This window comes from Vespa crabro, chromosome 4 (assembly GCF_910589235.1).
Source record: "Vespa crabro chromosome 4, iyVesCrab1.2, whole genome shotgun sequence".
Taxonomy (NCBI): Eukaryota; Metazoa; Arthropoda; class Insecta; order Hymenoptera; family Vespidae; genus Vespa; species Vespa crabro.
This window is the reverse complement of record NC_060958.1, coordinates 10,114,437-10,134,355: the sequence shown is the minus strand read 5'-3', so window position 1 is coordinate 10,134,355 and position 19,919 is coordinate 10,114,437. Positions and strand designations below refer to the sequence as shown.

The 19,919-nt window shown below is 33.9% G+C and overlaps 1 protein-coding gene across 5 annotated transcripts in view; it reads left to right on the top strand.

The window, feature by feature from the left end:
- The window catches only part of LOC124423619 (leishmanolysin-like peptidase), a 257,493-nt gene that overhangs the window by 120,719 nt on the left and 116,855 nt on the right, over nucleotides 1–19,919 (top strand). For all 5 annotated transcript variants that reach the window (XM_046961549.1, XM_046961551.1, XM_046961550.1 and 2 more), the window contains one exon: nucleotides 5,484–5,584. In XM_046961549.1, the coding sequence (XP_046817505.1) occupies nucleotides 5,484–5,584 (101 nt within the window). The remainder of the gene's footprint in view (nucleotides 1–5,483; nucleotides 5,585–19,919) is intronic.

Below are 19,919 nucleotides of genomic sequence, written 5' to 3'. Positions count from 1 at the left end.
GTGGGTAGATAATGTTCTCAAATCCACGGGTACGAACTTGCAACCTATATCAATCCTCTTTCTACTTACTCTTCTCTGCTTCGCATCTCTGAACTCTGAGCTTAACGATCCAAGAACTTCTCTCTCTCTCTCTCTCTCTCTCTGCCCCCCCCCTCTCTCTTTTTCTCTCTCTCTCTCTTCTTCTTTTCCTTCTCTTTCCTTCTATATTACTTCCCGAAGATACGTGTAAACCGTAGGTGAGAGTATGTATTTCTACAGTATGTATTACATAGATATATACATACATACATATATACATACATACATACATACATACATATATATATATACATAGATCGAGAAAGCTTCGCGTCGAATTACTGTAATTCATCGGACTAGTCGCATTTTCTCTTCCGCAGTTTGTTAAATTCAGCCAGAGTCATGTTTATATTTTCGTTGGTAGAGAAAGAAAAAGAGAGAGAGAGAGAGAGAGAGGGGCAGAGAGAGGGAGAGAGAGAGAGAGGGAGAGAGAATAAGAGCAAAAGCAACAGTTGCCCCAAGAAAATACAAGAGAGGTAAAGTTCGAGCTTGGAAATAGAAAGAAGAAGAAGAAGAAGAAGAAGAAGAAGAAGAAGAAGAAGAAGAAGAAGAAGAAGATAACGTTAAATCGTTTAATGGAAGTATTTAATGGATCAACATCGAAACTTTTCTTGCAAAATATAACGAGGCGGTTTTGATATAAATTGCATGTAAAACTTTTTCTTTTATTTTTTTTTTTTTTTCTTTTCTTTTCCTTTCCTTTCTTTTTTCTTTTTTTTTTTTTTGTTTCTCTTTGTTACTGTTTTATTCGTCCGTGTAATAACGTTTCCTTTTTCCAAAATTGTTATACTCGTTGTCTATTTTATTTTTTTCCCCTCTCATGTAATAGTTCCAACTGACAATTTCAAATTTAAAGTTTCGAGCGTACGTATACCTCGTCAAAACGAGAATTCATTATTTTCTAGTCGACGATGCAGCTCGATCTTCTTGAAAACGAGATCAAGTGTATGGCTCGGAATAATGTATCGGTGAAACTTCGAAAAAGGGAATTTCTCAACAAAGAGTGAGAATGGGGAGGATAGGGGGAGGTTTGGGAATGGAGGGTGGAAGATCTTCGCGAAAGTTCACCAAAGTGGCTTAAAACGGACTCTAAAGAAAAGTCGAAAGTTCCTGAATCTATTCTTTTTTTCTTTCTTCCTTTTTTTTTTTTTCTTTCTTTCATCTTTCTTCGTTTTTCTTTCTTCTTCCTTAATCCTTTATCGCGTGAACGTGTGCGTTGGGCTTTCGAAAGAATTCGGTTCATCTTTTTTTATATCTTTCGTAGGAGAAAAAAACGTGAAAGAGAGAAAAAGAAAAAGAAAAAAAAGAGAGAGAGAGAGAGAGATAGAGAGAGAAGCATCGAGCTCTTGTCGTGTTGACTTAAGAAAAATACTTGAGAATTAAGTAAACCGTCTTGAGATTTACACGTTCTTTTCAAAGGGCTCAGAAAGTTGCATTCGTGAAACTTGGGTTTTTTTTTTTTTTTTTTTTTTTTCTTTTTTTTGGGATTGATCGTTGAAAAGAGAAGGACGATTTCAAAGGAAATTTGTAATTTATTAAACTTTTTAAAGTGAGGATAAAGGATAAAGTAAAAAGGATGAATAAAGGGCGGCTCATATTTCGTGCGTCGAGAAAAAAATATGTAGAAGAAAAATAAAAGATATGTAGAAATATAAGAGAAAAAGGGAAAAGGAAGAAAATGTTCTTTCTTGCCTTTTTTTTTTTTTTACAGAAAGTCGAAAAAAAAAGAGAGAGAGAGAGAGAGAGAGAGAAATATTTATATCGTTAATAGAAATTCGTCGAGAAATCGCGACGGTCTAATTCTCATGCAATTTGCTCGGTCAACATCGGCCCTTTCAAAGTGTTCCAACATCTGCCGCGTGATCCTTTCGCGCAACAGCTTCGAACATAATTAAAGGTATTATTCTCTTGGTTGCTGCTCAACGTACGTCAAACGGCAAGGTCCTTGCGCGCCCTCGCTATGGCAATTTCCATTCTCCTCTTCTACTATACCCTCTCTCCTCCTTCTCTTCTTTGTTTGTACATTACATCAGCATGTCCCTGGTAGTTATGTATATATAGTTCCTTGACAATGTCCTTGCAAGGACAAGTGGCAACATAGTCTAGCGCTTAGAATGCTTCGTTACGATGTACTAGTGTGTATGCGTTTGTGAAACGAGAATACCTACATATATTGTATTATTATACCTTCTCTCTCTCTCTCTCTCTCTCTCTCTCTCTCTCTCTCTTTCTCTTTCTCTCTTTCTCTTCGCAGTCTGCAACGTACAGACCTGGCAATAAGGGGGTAACAGGTAAAAGGATTTCCTTGAAAGGGAATTACATAACCAGAGAACCGCAAGAATCTTGCGTATCGACGAACTCCCAGAGCCCAGAGCAAAACGGAAAATTAGATCGTTTATCTTTTTCTTTTTTATCTTTTTTATCTTTTTTCTTTTCTTTTCTTTTCTTTTCTTTTCTTTTTTTTCTTCTAACAAGCTCTTGGGTTCTCTCTCTCTCTCTCTCTCTCTCTCTCTCTCTCTCTCTCTCTCTCTCTCTCTCTCTCGATTTATACGCTTGTAAAAGATTATTTTGCGTTCAAAAGAAAAATCAAATTATACAATAGATATGGGCAATATAGACGAGCAAATATTTTTTGCGTTTATATTAAAAATATAACAATATGATCGTTAATTAATTCTTTATGCGATATTATTATCATCATCCTTCATTCGTATTTTTCGGCAAATTTCAATTTGATTTTTCTTGTGATTTTTGATATCCATAGGATTTCAATTATTTCTCATTGTTTATTTATAACTAAATGAATCGTCATGTCAATAACGATGGAACTTATGAAATCTAGAAAGGAAGAAAAGAAAAGAAAAAGAAAAAGAAAAAAAATATCGGCGATTTCGACGTCGCGGGAAATGTTTCGAATGGAAAATGGATTAAATGATTCGTTGATTTAATGAAAATATGATAACGATTAAAATTTGTATGTACTATGGTTCCCGTTTTTACGATTGATTTTTTTTCCTTTTTCTTTTTTTTTTTTTTTTTCTTCACGGGATAAAATTGTACCGTGAAGTCAATTAAAAAGATATCAAGATGACGAAGTGAGAATTCCTGATGAGAATCAGGCCTACCAGCGGACTCAGGTGATCCCTTTGCGTAGAGTTAATTTATGCGGACACACGTTGTCGTTCCTCGTTATCCGATAGACCGTAGAGTAAGGATGGAAATTAGGAGCGGTACAAAGTTTGATAATTAAGAGAACAGGAGCGAACATTCGGTGGAGTGGTTTGTAAGTTATGTCGGAATACGTGCGGCTTTGCTTCCGTAACCTTCCGTCTCTCTCCCCCTCTCTCTCTTTATCTCTCTCTGATACACGTGTTCGCCCATAGACACACATATATATATATACCTTTCTAAGGTGTATATTCGTTCACTTTAGGTTCTATGGTCCAACCTCTTTACTTTCGTGGTTCTATCTGTTCTTTTAAAGTAGTAGTCCCATACGATCTCTCTTAGGACGGTTAATGCTCTTCCCATCCTCTTAAGATATCGCATTATCGTTAAGCAGCTTTTCGCATAGGTCGTAAACTTTTCGCAAGTATAAAACCAGATCGGATTAAAACTTAACACGGATCTTTCGCATAATTGCATTCCTAAGAAAATCAACGGCAAAGACGTCGACGACGATGACGACGAGAACGGACGTCGAAGGATTTCTTTTTTAACATATCGATAATGTCTTGGACGATCCTAACGTATTATACAAGGGATATGTTCTGTATTATATCGGTCACATATGTTATATAATTTTCATATCATTATATTTTCCTCTACGAACGGTGCTGCAACTTTGTCTTGAAATATTTTCTCATCATATTATATTTCTGTTCGCTATTATATTACTGTTTATCATCAAAAACAAAGGATATATTTAAAGTGATCAAGTTATATGAGAAAGAGAGAGAGAGAGAGAGAGAGAGAGAGAGAGAGACCTGTATATCTTATTATACAGAACACGAATAACAATTTTGAATCCATGAATAATGTGAAATGACCACGAATAACATAAATGAATCCATGTTATACTTAAAAATCCCCTTACTGTATTATAAAGTTAACGTTTCTATTATATTATTTCAATTTTTTGTTTTCTTTTTTTTCTTTTCTTCTTTTTTTCAATGCAATATTTTTCTATTGTAATTTAACAGTGCCTTTTGAGAAAGTAACATAAAGAAAACCAATTATTCTCTTTCTTTATTTCTGTAAAGTGACAAATAACAAAACCGGAATGTTTCCAAGGAAGAAACCGGAATTAAACTTAAGCGGATGACTCCTCGTTCGTTTCTCTTCCCTTTTTACCGAAGCTCTTTCCTCTTGTAACCGTCTGCAGACGAGCTTGCAGCTTCTGCCGCAAGCACGAGATTGCACTTTCACCATGAAACTCCGCTACGTCGAGGGCCATTCAACGTGGCGTTGACTTTGTGCAATATGAGCGCCGGAATAAGAGGCGCGATACGACGGTAAAACTATTTTGTAGGAAGATTCGTTCGTAGAAATTCAACTAGAGAGAGAGAGAGAGAGAGTAAGAGAAAGAGAGAGAGAGAGAGAGAGAGAGAGAAAAAGGTAGAAAGATATATATACTTATACATACACACACATATATTTGTATGCAAACAAGTTTTGTGTAATCGCTTACATTGCAAATGAATATTTAATTTCTAATTTTGACTAATCGTCTCTCGTAATTTCTTTATTAAATAATCCTCTGTTGTACCTTTGTATTCGTAATTATAATTAAACGTTTTCATATCTTTTTAATGTCTTTTAAGGAAAATGAAAGATTTATTTATCGATGAAAATTTTCCTTCTTTTTTCTCCTCTTTTTTGACATTATATCATTTATCTTCTAAATTAATTGACTCACTCTTTACATCGAGTAAGGCATACTCATAAAGTCTAGAATATGCTGTATTATATATTTAAATATTTTAAGATAATATATTTGGGATAATATTTATAAGAATTTAAGATATATATATATAAATTATAAATCATTATTACAGCTACATTATTAATAAATGTATCTCGGGGTAACAGCGAATACGAAAAAATTAAATTTATTATTGATTTATTATTTTTAATCTTTAAGCGTAAATGTATTTGATGTATTTGAAAAATAATATAAGAAATATTTTTAAAATGTAAGAAAAAAAAAAAAGAAAATTCATATTAATCTCAAGAACTCCATTGGAAATATAATTCGACAAATATATTAGCAATCAAACTGTTCAATATGACTAATTTGTTGATAAATCATTATTCGTTACTCGTCGCGATATTGAACGCAATAAAAATCCTTATATCACGTAGCTTATCGCTGCTGATCCTTGAACCTTTTCTCTTTGTTCCAGGTGATACACGGTGTCCATATTGAGCCGGCACACGAAGTGAAAAAGCGTAGTATAAGTCAGCCACTTCGCATTCTCCTTTCTTACGACGAGAGCGTTTTTAGGTAAGCATATCGTGACTAAATAAAAAATGTGAACCTTTTCGACATTTTGATGTCGATCGATAGACGTTATTATATACCTATCGAAATTTGATTCGATGATTGTTGATTATGTCCATTCGTATTTATCTATGAACTTCGTTAAACCGGTGAACATGATTTTCCTGAATGTCGGTGCATCGTCCTAATTGCAATTTCAAATACCGCGAATGTTGAAATCGAATTCTCCTTCGTATGAACAATACGACGTATGTTACCCTTTGAACGATGCTTTACGTTAAAACTCGAATGTTATCCGTTGGTATTCGTATACACACGCGTTTGGTTTCTCTCGTTTTAGGAGAATCACGTTTCACGCGTGAGTAGTCGCTTTACTTTTGTTTCCGAATACGTTCCCAAGCGAATTCCGTGTTCGTTTTACAAATGTTAATGACATTCGTGAACGTTTGATAATATCTTTCTGTCGGTAGAACTCGTACTACGTTTTATCGTATATAAATCTATCGTCGTAAATATATAAATATGAAGAATAATAAATCGAGGATGAGTTTTTACTCGTTGTCAGTTTATACATTTTTTAGAGAAATATTAAATCATCGATGGAATAACATAAAAGATTTCTCATCCTTTTCGGGAATTATTTATTCGACGATCTAAATATTTCTAAGTAAGTTATAGAAACGATTTCGTAATATTTGTTACGTCGATTGTACGATTGACTAATTAAAATTTTCTTCACTTAGTTCGCCCTTAAACGAACGATCTTTTATGACTACTATGAGATATGTAATGATTTTTTCTTTTTCTTTTTCTTTTTCTTTTTTGGTAAAATTTTAAGTTTTAATAATTCGTATGGATACGTAAAAATAGATTGAAATCGTTTGTAGAGGACATGAGAGAAAAGAATATGACGTGTATAATAGAACATAAATATCAACGTGAAATAGAAATAATCGTTTGGGCACGCCTAGACTTCGTTCGTTCGTTCAGTCGTTCATTCGTTCGTTCGTTCGTTCGTTCGTTTATTCGTCCCAACTAAAGATAATGTTACCTACATGGACGCAGATAGAAACTTAATCATTGTCGATATGCATCAAGACGACGTAGGCGTATATTTCAAATAGCTATAATAATTCGTCCGCGCACACCCCCATAATGCATAGACCAGATGGCAACGAACTTTAGATGCATCGCGATTGTAGTTTTTCTCTTCGCGTGCATGCCAAACAAATGTAACTCACATAATTCTTGATTTTCTGACTTTTACGATCGCGTTAATTAATGACTTGAAAGTAAAGAAAAATCGGTTTGTTATCGCATCGATTAATTATTCGCTGTTTTTTCTTTTATTTATTTTTATCTTTTTTCGAACTTTTAATCACTCATTCGTAGAAATGTAATTATAAATAATCGTAAAATTATGTTCTTGTTGTAGGAAATTTTCATGAAAGTTTTTGGCAAGAGGAACGATCTTATTTTGTCAGTTAAACTCCACAATTCTTAATTAAGTTAACTGTTACGGTACTCGTAAATTAAATACCATTGGTATTTCATTTCGTTACGTAATTTCTAGGATGGTGTATTCAAGCGAAAATATATACAGTCTTGCTGTTTTCGACGATCGTATTATCGTGGTTCGTTCATTCGTTCGTTGGTTTTTGCTCGAAGTATTGCCAAGCTTCTTACATAAACTAGTTTAGTATTTTCTTTTTTGTTTTCCGTCATTAAGAAGGAGCGAATTGGCAAATCTATTTATCTGCAATATAATAATATTTAATAATTAATATTAAAATATAATAATATTTACTTTTTTCGTAAAATTATTATTTACTCGAGATAAAGTTTGTGTTATTTTACGAGTATAAAGAAATTCAATATCAACCTACGATTTACACTTTATGATAACCTAAAAAGAATAAATAAGAGATAGATAGATAGATAGATAGATAGATAGATAGATAGATAGAAAGAGAGAGAAAGAGAGAGGGGAAGAGTCCTTAGTGAATATTTTCTGAGGAAACATTTTCAAATATAATATCGCTAGTGTTAACGTTAGTGTAAAGCGTCGAGCACTTCAAGCTGCGGCCTGTAACTTTTAACTTTTACGAGGAGCTTGCTACGCGCAAGTTCAGCGGTTACTAAATGCTTTCGTAATGCCCGCTGAAACTTTCGTGGTACACGGTCTACCTACCAGGCCCTCGAGCTTTTCTCCTATTGCATTCATCGGCGTTCCGACGTTTTCGCATATATAAATAAGAACTTGAATTTCTCTGGTACTTTTCGTTTAATAAAGATAAGAAGAAAGAGAGAGAGAGAGAGAGAGAGAGAGAGAGAGAGAGAGAGAGAGAGAGACTTTTCTAGCATTGTAAACTTTTTACTATAATTAATATCGAACTTACTAAATATAAATAGACGTTTGTAGAATATCAAAGTTATAAAACGACAATTTAGTATTTCTTTTCATGATATTTCTATGTTGCATTTTCAAGGAAAAAAAAAAAAAAAAAAGGGAGAAAGAAGTGTGTTAATAAGTAAAAAGTTATCGACCGGCGGCAATTTGTCTTTCTCTTTCTCTTTCTTTTTCTCTCTCTCTCTCTCTCTCTCTCTCTCTCTCTCTCTCTCTCTATTTCTTTCTTTTCCTTTTTGCTCTTTCACTCACTCGTCAACTCACTACGTCTACGGAATAACATAGTTTCCGGAACGACTTATTTTATGGGTATACGTGGCTTCGAGAGTACTACAGTCACGAAAAGTTTCGTGAGATAAGGTGTGTGCTTCGTTTACGTACGTACACCTGCGTATACTTTGTCATTATCTGTCATTACTCGTCACGCGGCATTATTCCATATAGTATATATGTGCGAACGACCGCAAAGATGAATCACGTTATTTCTTTTAACGGTTAATACATTGATCGAATTCTTTCGGAAAATTCGATATAGTCCCGACGAATTTTACAAATTGCTCCTACGAACACGCCTAGTGATTTACCGTTTCTGGCCAACATCGTAGGCTGGTCACGCGACTCCGTAAAATTATCTGAGAGCACTGCAGGATAAGTAGGAAACATGGAAGCACGGAAAGATTCGCTACTTCGTAAGATTATTTATCTTCTTTTCTTTATCGTTTTTTCTCTCTCCCTCTCTCTCTCTCTCTCTCTCTTTCTTTTTTTCTTCCTTTTTTATTCGGAAGTATATTAATGAAAAAGATAGAAAATATTCCTGCAATAAAATTAATTAGGAACATGCGAGTGGAAACTGATAATAATAATAATAATAATAATAATATATAAATTAATTAATTATTAAAAAAGATATAAATAATCTATGAATACTGAATGTGTACGTAGAAAAAAAGCTAATAACCATGCATTATGATCGATCCTCCCTCGTGACATATTCTTGCATTTTTAACCTTTATCACTTTAACCAGCTTTAAATATTGTCAGTCAGCACTTTCTTTTTCTCTTTGATTTGTTTTTCTATTACTCTCGATATTCCCATTTAACTGTAACATTTACGAATGTCCTTTTTTTTTCTTTCTTTTTTTTTTCTTTCTTTTTTTTTTTTTTTTTTTTATTAATAAATAATAAACTAATCCTCTTGGAAAAAAAATAATAATATAATATATTTATTTAGCAGTTTCAACATTCCCAAAATTTGTTTGGAATTTCATTGGAAAACATTATTATTACTATTACAATATTTATCCTTGAAATGATATGAATTAAATATATATCGTATTTTGTAGTTAATTCTTTTTCTTTTTTTTTTCTCTTTTTTTTCTCTTTTTTCTTTTTTTTTTTTTTTTTTTCTTTTTTTCCTCGTTAATAATATAACGTTCGAAATTAATCTAATCGTCAAATGAAACACATCCAATGTTTTTTAGCTCTCTCTTTGTCTCTCTCTCTCTCTCTCTCTCTCTCTCTCTCTCTCTCTCTCTCTCTCTCTCTCTCTCTCTCTCTCTTTCTCTCTCTCTCTCTCTCTCTCTCTCTTTCTCTATCCCCATGTCTTTTTCCTCAGACAATTCGAACCTATTGTAATAATAATAACAATTTAAACGAGTAAAATTATCGATATCGATCGATGTCAATTTATATAGAGGAAGCTCGAGGCATTTCACCGCGGAGTAAGGGGAAGGATGTGAGGGTTGGAAGGATGAGGAACTTTTAAACTCGATTCTCGATACGCACACGACCAGAGATATCGTGGATGAGAATTACAACGGTGCGTTCGAATTTTCTCCTACATTTCTCTCTCTCTCTCTCTCTCTCTCTAACTCTCTCTCTCTCTCTCTGTCTCTGTCTCTGTCTGTCTCTGTTCTTCGCGCGCACAGCTGTGGCCCGTCGCATCGACCGATTAATCACGTTCTCTCGTTACCGATAATTAATCCCGTGTCGCTCGTACGCCGTTGAATGAGAAAAAAGCGAATCGAATTAACCAAGTACGGATGAATTCACCGATATCTCGCGTTCGCCAATCGACTCGTTCGTTTCTCTCTCGTGGGAGTCGATCGACTCAGAACATTCAAGTCCAATAGAAACTAATTCTCTCTCTCTCTCTCTCTCTCTCTCTCTCTCTCTCTCTCTCTCTCTCTCTCTCTCTCTCTCTACCTCTTGAAAATTTTATCACGCATAATCAAAAACTTGGACCTGCTTGATGGCAATCGCCGATAGTTCTTTTTATAAAAAAAACTTTGATGATGGCAAACGACGTATCTAAGGTGCACGTTTTTTCTATCGAATTGTAGATATATACGCACATTGTTACGTAGAAATATCTATCCTTTCTTTTCTTTCTCTCTCTCTCTCTCTCTCTCTCTCTCTCTCTCTCTCTCTCTCTCTCTTTCTCTCTTTTTATGAATCTCGTTAAATTTTCATTATCTCGTTAAACGTTAAAACGATCGAAGTATTTCTCATAACGCGAATGTCGAATATCATGCCACAAAGTTACATACTCTACGTATACATAAGATATATATATATATATATATATACATATACATACATGGATATATATGTTTATAGTTATATATATATATATATATATATATATATATATATATATATATCGATGGACGTGCTAACGTGTCGTGTGGTTAATCTAATGGACGTAATTTATTCCATCGTTTAACGTAAGATGGATAGCCAGTGATTGTATTCTACTTTAAAATGGCATTTTAGATAGACGAGGAGAATAATAGTAGAGAGGGATGAAATATAGGGGGCTTACGTTTATATATCCCTCTGATAGTTTTCGTGCGCGTCTTATATAAATCCATTTTATTTCTCTCTTTAAATGACGGAAGTTAATTAATGTCGAGGGAATATCACGAGAATAAAAAGAAATAGGATGGAAAGTGAAAGAATACAAAATAATAAAGTTCGAATTTTAATTCGATAAAATTATTCCGATCGATTACGATTGCACAGTTTAAAATCGTTGTTCTTGTTAATCTATTATTTATTTGTCGTGTGTCTCTGTGTGTGCGTGTGTGTATATATATATTTTTTTTTTTATTTATTTATTTATTTATTTATTTATTTATTTATTCTTTTTTCTTTTTACGAGTAGAGGCGCACCAATTACGAGTAGAGGCGCACAAAAATTCAATGGATCCGACGTAAGATTGGCAATTTATTATATTTCTCTTTGGAAGTAATGTAAAGCATGTAGGATAGAAGCGCTTAACTCTCGACATCAGAGTGCAACGAGGTTATAGCGTGTGCACCCTTCAATGTTTGGGGGAAAACTTTCGCGTTAATACCCGAAGCGAGCGGAACGAAGGATACGACGAAAATTGCGCCTAATAGAATTCCTATGCGGTTGAACGGAGTTATATTCGACGTTCTTTTTCGCGAGAAGTCTGAGAGAGCTCGTTTCTGATGGTTGGAGATTAAACATTTAGAGAAAATTCAAAAGCGAATTCGGTATTCTCGTAGACTACGATCCTTCTCGTATATTTTAAATATGAAATGATTTGATTTTTATTGTTAATGAAAAGAAAGAACAAAAAAAAAAAAAAGAAAAAAAAAAAGAAAGAAAAAAGAAGAAATTGAAGAATCATTCTCTCGCTATGCACACATTTTATTTGATTCTAGTTGGATTTCGAAGACAAGTTGATCGATCGATCGATTAATTGAAATTCTATCGAGGGAAAGGTTCAAAGAAAAAAAAAAAAAAAAAAAAAAAAAATAAATAAATAAATGTAGAGGATCGTGGATCGAAGGAACATTTTTAAAACATTCCAAGAGCGCTTCCGACGCGTACGATAACTTACGGTCGGAAAGCCAATACGAATTTCGAAATGTTCGTAGAAACCTGAATTCAAAGTGCAAATCCATGGGGCCGTTGATGGTGTATAATGGTTTTGATGTTTGACAAACGTGCATAAAACATCGTCCAGTATTGTGTTTTTCAATGTTTAAGCACATGGAAATGTTTGAACGTCAAAGGAAGAAAGGAAAACAGAAAAAGAGAGAGAGAGAGAGAGAGAGAGAAAAAAAAAGAAAGAGAGAGAAAGGAATGATACAGCACAAGTTTCGTTCTCTTTCTTTTTTCTTTTTTTTTTCCTTTTTTTTTTTTTTTTTCCATTAAAGATTCCATTCCCTAATTCTGTTCTATAATTTACGTTTATCTATGTAAATTCTAAATTCTACATATCTACATTCCCTATTTACTATTATATCATATTCATTTCCTTGCATTTTCCTTTTCAATTTTGTTCAATACTATTCCTCTCTTTCTCTCTCTCTCTCTCTCTCTCTCTCTCTCTCTCTCTTCCTCTCTCTTTCCCAATTTTATTCGAACGTTTTAGTCGAATGTTTACTTCGATGCGAATCGCATTGTACCCACTGCGAATGCCTGGGAGCGATTACTAGCTAAATTTATAACCATTGCGATCGTACATTAAACAGGTAATATTCGTACACGGCTTATCTCTATTGCTAATTACATTACACTGCTAAATCCAACATCGTTACTTCGAAGTACATATCAAGTTATCTAGTCCTATCTAATCTAGACGTAAATGCTTTTCGATCGATTACGATTGGATAAAAGGAAAGATTCAAGAGTACGTATATGAAGAGTAAGAGAGAGAGAGAGAGAGAGAGAGAGAGAGAGAGAGAGAGAAAATATATTCATTCGTTAGTATTCTCAAGTATTTCAGAAAGCATATCCTAACAGAACTCCATTTTGATCCTTCGATAGATCGTAAGTTGATTCAGTTTGTTGAATGTGTATATGTCTGAGAGAGAGAGAGAGAGGGGGGAGAGAGAGAGAGAAAAGGAAGTTGTATAGGACGGTCGAAAACATGGTTGTAATAGTGTCGAAAGGGACGGAATGGGGTGCTTCGAGGAGTGTAAATATACAACTAACTCGGTAACCCGTTAATCGTGCAGTTTATTTACTAGTTAAATAACGAACTCGACCACTTGGGAGAATACATTCGTGTGGGTGATTCGTGCGAGAGAGAGAGAGAGAGAGAGAGAGAGTGTGTGTGTGTGTGTAGGAGAGAAAGAAGTAGTATAGACGGTTGGGAATTGGCAGAAATTACGCTACTTTTCCAACTACCCGCAAGTTTCGCTTTTGGGGTGGCCTGAACGCCTTCCAACGGGTCTGCTAATGAAGGAAACTTTCCTATTGCTTTTTTAAACAATACCGAGCTGTCGTTCAACTTTCTAACGAACTTCGACGATCGCTTTATCTGATCGTAGACAGGAGGAGAATCACCCGAAGCAAGAGGTTGGATAGATAGGTTGGTTGGTTAGTTGGTAGGTAGGGATTATTAAGATTCTCTGGAGAGTCTAAAAGTGGGTAAAAGTGTAAGAAAAACGTTAAGAGGAACGAGGAGGTTAAATCTGAACGTGGCTATTATAGTTTTCGAATTAACGAAGCGACCAGAGTCTATTTACTTGATAGGCTGGTAAAGAAGGGAAAGGAGCAGATCCTTCAAATAGGATCGCCAAAGTGTGGCCCTGTAACTTGCGTTAATCTAGTCGAAATGATTCTGATAATTGCTTCTCCCACCTGTACCTTCTCTCATTTCTTCCTTCCTTCCTTCCTTCCTTCCATTCTATTTTCCTATTTTGCTTGCCCTTTTCAACCACCTTTTATCTCGCCTTTCCTAATAGTTGTTACGAGATTTGCTCGACATGATAAATTTACATCGCTCCGCCCGTAGACTCTCTCTCTCTCTCTCTCTCTTGCTATTTTTCTTTTTCTCTCTTTCTCTCTTATACCTATAGATAGGTATAGCTACTTCTTAACGCTTACACGATCCGACGTAATTGAATCACGAGCCACGGTCGATCAAATTTTTTTCGACATCCATTTACATTTTCATGTCGAATACCTTCCGCTTGATTTACGTAGTCCTGCATATTAATTTTTTTTTTTTTTTTTTTTTTTTTATTGTGATACATTTTACACAACTTCATTCGATTTATGTTTTTATTATTATTATTATTATTATTATTATTATTATTTATTTTTTTCTTTTTCTTTTTTTTTCTTTTTTTTAATACGTGTAAGCTTATATCTTTTTTTTTTATACGTGTACGCTTATATCATTTTTTTTTCTTTTTTTTTCTTTTTTTTTTTTTTTTTTAATGTACCAGTCTTTTATTCTTCAGATCGTTATCTCTAATACATTGATATACGCTCGATAAGGATATACTAGGTGGTGGTAGCTTTCCGTCTAAATCAAGTAATTCCGTGAGTAAATGTTATCCTTTCGATCGTAGCAAAGCTCGAAAGCCGTGTACGTTGTGTTAGATAGAGAAATGGGGAAGGAAAAGGGCCAAAGTTTTAGTTCACTAATCCAATTCAACAGTAGTAGTAGTAGTTGTAGTAGTAGTAGTAGTAGCAGTAGTAGATAGTGATGATTGTTCTAGTATTTGTAGAAATATGTCGAAACATCATCGACGAGTCAGTCTTTAGATAATTCATCGTTGCAGACCTACTTTCTTCTTTTTATTCTTTCGACTTGTCAGCGAATATAAGAGCGACCACCAGAAAAACGTTAAAAGCTCCGACACTATATTCCACAGAGACACTCTTACAAAAGTATCCATGATATATACACGCGTGCGCACGCACACACACACACAGAAAAAAGAAAGAGAGAGAGAGAGAGAGAAAGCAGCACTGCTACGAGTTCTTTGCATACATTATGAACGCAGTCGCGATGAAAAATTGTCTAAAAAAAGAGAAGGATTAAAAAAAAGAAAAAAGAAGAAGAAGAAGAAAAGAAAGCCGTACGAATTTCCTTCTATATCTCTTCCACTTGTCTTCTTGAGCTCTTTTGAGATTTTCTCTCGAGGATTCTTCGAAATAGCTTTGCGAAATTGCCCTTCCAAGATCTTGAATATCCTAGGGATTGACCACCTTCAATTGTTTTTGTCGTAATCATAATAATGGTATATGTGGTATATAATAGTAATATAAAAATGTGATATATATATATATATATGTAATATGATATATATATATATAATATATAAAGATACGAAATGAATATAATATAATAATATAATAATATAGCAGTAATGGTAGACAAGAAGTTATAAACTTAGAAAGTAGGCTAAAGTTATAAAAGATTCAATGTTTCTATAGAAGAAATAGTAACCTAGATGGATAGATAGAGAAATAGAGAGAAAGAGAGAGAGAGAGAGAGATAGAGAAAACCCGGAAGATATTATTGTATTGCAGAAGAAAAACAGTGCACGAGGTATAGTTGAAAATTTACGTGATCAGAATTGAAATTCCTCAACGACGTTTCGTCTAATTTGTACTACAGCGAATGCGACAGAGAAAAATAGTAAAAGAAAGAGACAAAAGAGAGAGAGAGAGAGAGAGAGAGAGAGAGAGAGAGAGAGAGAGACAAACAGAGAAAGGATCTAACAAAAGAATTCTCGTCGGCAGCGTGAGGCGGTGCCATTGCATTCCATTCGTAGTCACCTGCATATTCCCATGCCATTCAACTTGACTTTTACGATGCACGATTACTTTCACCGCGCCCTGTACTAGAAGCAGCAACGTGTGCGGTTTGCGAAGGAAGCGCGAAAATGTTCACGAGGCCACCACCAATCGCGATGATGTTATGTTATAATGAAACGCTTACTTTTTCTTTTTTTTTTTTTCTTTTTTTTTCTCTTTTTTTTTTCTTTATTTATTTTACCACGCTCCCAATTAACTAACATTAATTACGTGCATAAATGGTGGAACAGCTAATTATACGTACGAATGGGAGTTTGGAAATTTTTCAGACGACACGAACACACGATTTATATTTAAATATATATATATATATATATATATATATATATATATATATATTTGAATTATATTCACACGTATAATAAATATATTGTTAATGAGATAATAACAATGGAACATTTACAATTTGCTTATTTGTTCGAATTATTGAAAGAGTTTTGTGTTATTTATGAATCGTCAATTTTCAAGAGATATTCGTGTGAGATAATAATAGGGAGATCGGTGACGTAAATCGGAGCAATATTTAATCACGAAACGCGAGAGGCTCTTAAGATGAATCACGACTGTGATTGGAGGTTTGAGTGTACTGGTTGTCACGATGGAACAATTAGTGTCAACGAGCCAACGCACTAAGAGAATTTCTCTCTCTCTCTCTCTCTCTCTCTCTCTCTATCTCTCTCTCTATCTCTCTCTCTCTCCCTATCTCTATCTATCTATCTATCTATCTATCTATCTATCCATCTATCTATCTCTTTATCTTTCTCTCGTAAACGCGTCGAATCGCTTTGACTCATTTAATCTCTAACTTGAGAATTCTTCTTTAATCTCGATTGTTCGCTAGACGATGAAAGAGAAAAAAAAAAGAAAAAGAAGAAGAAAGTTAACGGCATCATCGTTTTAAAGATTTAACGAACTCCCGAACGTAATCAAAGGTATTAGATTTAATACTTTAAATAATGTAGAGTCAGAATCTTTCTCCTCCCCCCCCCCCAAAAAAAAAAGAAAAGAAAAACAAAATAAAGTCGTACGACAGATTATAATTTCTCTCGTAGATTTTCTCGATCGTTTTAAATACGTTTGCATCATAATCACTCGGATTAAAATATATCCGGCTCAAAAATATTATCAACTTCGTTGACGCATAAAAAAAGAAAAGTTCGAGCGGTGATATTCACTGCTTTGTTATGCAAAAAAAAAAAAAGAAAAAGAAACAAACAAAAAAAAGAAAAATAAAACACAAAGAAAGAATCCCATTAGATTGGTGTTCACGAATCCGCATTCGTTTTACGAGTTAAGAAAAAGGAATGTTCTTTCGAGCCGATCGTTACATTCGATTTCCCCGAGCCAAAACTTTTTTAATTTAAGTGAAGTGGTGAAGAGCGGATTTCAAAGTACTTACCTTACGGGGAGGCACGGAACGATTTTCTTCGTTTTCCAGAGTTCGTGAATCATCATCGTTATAACATTGGACTCGCGGATATAATGTTACACGCGAGAGTCTAACATTTCAGTCTAATTAGTTCGAATGTATGATGAATTCGCTCGTATAATGAAATATATGATTGCTCTTGATCTTGACAGAGGCATATTTAATGTGTCCTTTGACGTTTCTCTAATGTTACGTATATTAACAATCAAGACATTTTCTTGAATCTAATTTTCTCGTTAATATCACGCAAATGATAGCGTTAGCGTTAAAAACCATGCTCTGGTAATTCCTTAAAAGGATATAGCGTATGACAAACGTTTACAATTGAATTTAATGCACATAAGGAAACTTTAATATTTGTTAATAAATTATTATTTTCGTTTTCTTTTTCTTTTTATTTTCCTTTTTAATAAAATTACAATGTTCAGTTGTCCGACAATTTGAATCATTTGCCAGGAAACTTTATGGGTTAGGTATAAATCACGTCATTTGCATTTATGTATCAATGTCACGAGTCGACGTCTGTCTATCGGGTCCGTGCGAAATTGACAACTTTTCATTGCCTGATTTGTGATCTTTCATAGAACGATAATCGTCGACAATTGCTACGACATTGCAATTTGCGCAATAAGAGACATTGCGAAACGTGCTTAAACTATCTTTCTTGGGATTCGAATCTTATCGCCCGATCCAGATACAAACACGCGCGTGTGCGCGCGCGAACGCTCTGTTATCGCACTATTTCAATCATATTCTTTATCTTCGAGACATAACATTCGATATGCTTTCACGTATAAAATGTCGCCATTTCGCGAATAACTACAACGACGATATCACTGCGCTGCATCATTCGCATTCGTTGGATTTTTCCGCCGTTGTCGATGGTTTATTTTTTTTTTCTTTTTTTTTTTTTTTTTTTTATTTTTTATTCTTTTTATTTATTTGTTTCTCTGTTTTTTTTTGTGACATCCATTTTTCTTTGTTTTTTTTTTGTCCTTTTTTTTATGCTAAACGGTTACCCTTTCAGTCGCTGGATTCAATGTAAAAAAAAAAAAAAAAAAAAAAAAAAAAAAAGAAAAAAATAAAGAAGAAAAAGAAGAAGAAAAAGTAAAACGCTTCCATCAAAAAGTTATTCGTAAGAAAGTATTAATATCGAAATAAGGAAGAGTTCATTTATATAAAATAAAAATTTGACGTTTTCTCTCGTTTAAATTCTATATTTCTTATTAGTTTCTCATAGTCATTTCTTTTCTTTTCTTTTTTCCTTTTTTCTTTTCTTTTTTTTTTTTTTTTTTTGTTCGTTTCATTCGCGACCTCATAATTTTCTCTCCACTATTACGCGGCAATTAAATTAAGAGCGTTACGACGCTTTTTTCGTTCCTATTTTTTCTTCCATTTCGTCATTTTTTTCTTTTATTTTTTATTATTATATATATAATTTTTTTTTCTTTTTTTTTTTTTTTTTTTTCTTTTTCTCTGTTTTTCTTTTACCACGTCGGTCTCCGTAAATTCGCCGGCAAAATGGATTTCCGGATGGACGGTGGTGGTAGCGAGATTGCGGGGTTGAACGCACTTCGACCGTGATATGCGTTTTGACCGCGTTCCCGCGATAAAATCGAGAAAAATCGGTCTCCGCTGTGGAACGTAAACGATCGGTTGAATAAAAAGAGAGGAAATAAAGGATGGAAACAATAAAAAAAAAAGAGAAGGAAAGAGGAAAAAAAAGGTAACATCATCTTCACGAATAATCGATACGTTTATTTGTAGTTGCATTAAGATGGAATTCGATATATATATATATATATGATTAATTAATTTTTTTTTCTTTTCTTTTTTTATTTATTTAAAAAAAAAAAAAGAAAAAAAAGAAAAAAGAAGGAAGATACTGCCAACGAAAGTGCATGTAATAAATAAAAATTGTCTGCAACTTTCGTAGCAACAGATAAAATCGTTCGAGGAAAAAGAAATACGCAAAGAAATATATTTCGTTCCTCTTCATTTTTTATCTCGCACGAAAGACATCCACCATTTATATTAGATGTTCGAGTTCCCTCAAGAAATGTCATTGGATCTCTTTAGATTCCAAAAAATCTAAACGTTTTATCGTCTTTTCGTAGAAAGATGAGACGTTCACATAGAAAAGAGACACTTTCTTCTCTCTCTCTCTCTCTCTCTCTTTCCCTCTCCCTCTTCCTCTTCCTCTTTCTCTCCGTCCTAGAAATGAAGATTCTTCGATTCTCATACAATTTTAGCTTCTTTCTAGCAGGTAAAAAAGGAAATGATCCTTCGTCCTCGTACTCCTTTTAACACTACGGAAGCCGCGACGAAAGCTCTCGCAGTTCGTCGACCGTGAAATAAATTTTCTTACGTGCTCTCCCTCGGACGTGCGTGGAAATTTAATAATATCGTCAGGAGCAAACGATATAAGAGATATTAAAGAACCTCGTGGGTTACCAAATTTTTTCTACGTGATACCATATATGCGTTACTTTATGGAAATAAAATTTCTTCGATATATTATTTTCAAGGATGACAGAAAAAAAAAAAGAGAGATAGAGAGAAATCGATTGTCCGATTAACTTCATTCAATATCTATGATATACGTATAAATTTTTAAATCGTTATCAATGTATATAACCGTCTCGATAAGTAAATAACAATTTGTGTATAATCAAAATCGATCCATTTTCTTTCTATCGTTATTAATTCATTTTTTTTTTTTTTTGTGTGTGTGATTTAATTTAAAGACGATCAAACAGCCATCTACTATTCCAAAATGGACGGTGATAAATTCACGAGGAAATTCGATAGACAGTTAATTCGTTTTAGGAAAAGTTTCTTACCACAGTGAAATTTCGTTTACGTAACGAAGATCCAAAAGGTAAAAGGTAGTAACGCGAATCGCATA